Source organism: Antrostomus carolinensis, unplaced genomic scaffold (genome assembly GCF_000700745.2).
Source record: "Antrostomus carolinensis isolate BGI_N321 unplaced genomic scaffold, ASM70074v2 scaffold22493, whole genome shotgun sequence".
NCBI classification, from domain to species: Eukaryota; Metazoa; Chordata; class Aves; order Caprimulgiformes; family Caprimulgidae; genus Antrostomus; species Antrostomus carolinensis.
The window spans coordinates 1-2,578 of NW_010306144.1; the positions used below are offsets into that span (position 1 = coordinate 1).

Genomic DNA, 2,578 nt, shown 5'->3' on the forward strand with positions numbered 1-2,578 from the left:
ATCCATGTTCCATGTGTTCATACTGTAAAAAGGCAAATTTCAAAGATAATGTGAAAGATGTTCGTTCATTTTCTTCCATTTTGCAGAGGCTGGTGGTGGTGGTAAGAAGGGTGGTAAGAAGAAGGGTTCTTCTTTCCAGACTGTCTCAGCTCTTTTCCGGGTAAGTACAGAATTAATTATATCTTTGAAGATGGAAAGCTATTTTATTCTGAATCCAAAAGCTCTGTTTCAGTTTTTGTCATAGCTATTGCCATCCTTGAAAATCTTTTCCTTACCATCTTTGGAAATTACACTATTACCCAATTAGAAGACCACAAAATCTCTACCTCAATGCCTGCATGATCTTCCTGTTGCTTCAGGAGACAGAATGATATTATCAGCCTCCTGGAACTCCATAGGCAATTGCCTTAGACTTTTTTTCCAACTAACTATCAATTTTGCATCCTTATATTTTCGCTGATTTCTTCCACCTGTCTTATTTTTGCTATTACCTTCTCTGAATATTCTACAAAAATCTCCAATGGATCAAGTCCACCTACTTAGATTGGGAGTGAATAACAAATCAGCTGAACTTCCTTAAAATCTTCTTTGGAGACTTCAGCAATATTTCCCATACTTGTTCCATGTATCTATGAAGATTTGCAGTATTCACGCATTCTAGAATAAGCAAATAAATCAAACATCAAAAGCAAAATATTAACTTGAGATTGTGAGATTGTAAGTTTGTAAGGCAATGTTTTAATTTTAATGGGGAAAGAGAATTAATATTAATTTGCATCAATTTAATGAATTTTGAGGTCAGTTTTCAGTTGTTTTCAATGTTTCCATGCATCTGAGGTGGAGATACTTAGGGATACTGAATTGCAACTAAAAAAATGAATTTATATGGGCTGTAAATACATTTCATCCATTTAAAATGTACTTATTTAGCTGTGAAATCAGATGCTAGTTCACGCTTAGCCAAGAGTACATGTCATCCACTTACAATGCTCAACTAAATATCACAAGGTATATCAATGGGAAATAAAGCTGTGAGATTACATGTTTGTATTTGTATAAGGAGATAAATGAAAAATAATATTAACCATTATTCTACAACTGAATTTAAAACCCAAAAATCTAGGTTTCCAAGTTTCCCTTTGGGAGTTCTGCAAGAGTTTTAGAGAAGACAGTTCTGCATCCTGAAATACTCAGTTTGATACATCTACTATTAAGCTTCCAGTGCTTATGCTTAATAATATAAACTTCATTTCATGAACCCACAGGAGAATTTAAACAAGCTGATGGCTAACCTGAGAAGCACTCACCCCCATTTTGTACGATGCATCATCCCAAATGAAACAAAAACACCTGGTAAGGGGATCCAATAGGAGGAAAACTTATGCCACAGAGGCTTTTCTCCTGAGTATTTAACAATGGAGTAGTCACTAACGGTGGTGTTTGTTAGGTGCCATGGAGCATGAGCTGGTGCTGCATCAGCTGCGATGCAATGGTGTGCTGGAAGGGATCAGAATTTGCAGGAAAGGATTCCCCAGCAGAGTCCTGTATGCTGACTTCAAACAAAGGTAAGAGTGCTCCTCCTTTCTCCCCATTCAGACCAAGTTAAATAGTCTGAGGGATGGGGAATTTATTGATGTTCTGTTTTCTTCTGCAGATACAGAGTGCTTAATGCAAGTGCTATCCCAGAGGGACAGTTCATGGACAGCAAGAAGGCTTCAGAGAAGCTCCTAGGGTCCATTGATGTAGACCACACCCAATATAGATTTGGTCACACCAAGGTAGAAACCTGTGTTGAAAGTTTTTCAGGGAGCAGTAAGGGTGGGCTGCTCTGTCAAAGGCAGGGAGTACAGCATAATAATAGAGATGGTAGGGTAGGGGCCTCAATCAGCAAGTGCCCAGCCCCACAGTACCCAAGCAAGTCAGGTGGAGAAGACCCTGGAATGGTAGTGAGGTTCAACCAAGAAACCAGTTCATAATCAGTGAGGTTCAATCAAGAGTCAGTTCATAAGGAAGGTCTGAGGTGAAGCCATAAAGCCTTGGTATTCAAAATTGGTCAGGATCAGATATAGGTAGGCTAACAAGGCCCAGGCACTATTCATTAATTCCTGGACACATCCACAGCAATAAGATAGGTCTAACATCAAGCCAGGAAGTAAGTCCACAGGTCATGGTAGAAGTCACTGGGATGCATGCATAGGTGCAGCTGATGCTGTGCTTGAAACCATAGAGTTGGAAACCATACAGTTGGAAACCATAACTCATACCACATAGCTCAGACATAGACTGAATGCTTAGGGTGAGCTTATGGGAAGCTCATAGGACCATAGACAGAGGGTTTGGGAGGGGGTCCAAGGTGAGGTTGCTCATGGCCATTAAGGTATTCTCCAGGATCCTGAAAGACTCTGCGCCTGTATTCTGTACTACCAGACAATGACATGCTGCAACATTTCTTTTCTCAAGGTGTTCTTCAAAGCTGGACTGCTAGGACTCCTGGAGGAGATGAGAGATGACAAGCTGGCAGAAATCATCACTCGCACACAGGCCAGATGCAGGGGCTTCCTGATGAGAGTGGAGTATC

General features: G+C 40.3%; 1 protein-coding gene across 1 annotated transcript; it reads left to right on the forward strand.

Annotated features, from left to right (window-relative positions):
• Window positions 1-86: 86 nt before the first annotated feature.
• LOC104522675 (myosin heavy chain, skeletal muscle, adult-like) lies at window positions 87-2,541 on the forward strand (the record flags this gene model as incomplete). The annotated part of the gene is made up of 5 exons (XM_010165036.2): window positions 87-160; window positions 1,266-1,353; window positions 1,448-1,565; window positions 1,655-1,778; window positions 2,461-2,541. Coding segments are annotated over 5 exons (485 nt in total), but the record flags the coding sequence as incomplete, so codon positions are not given.
• Window positions 2,542-2,578: the final 37 nt, after the last annotated feature.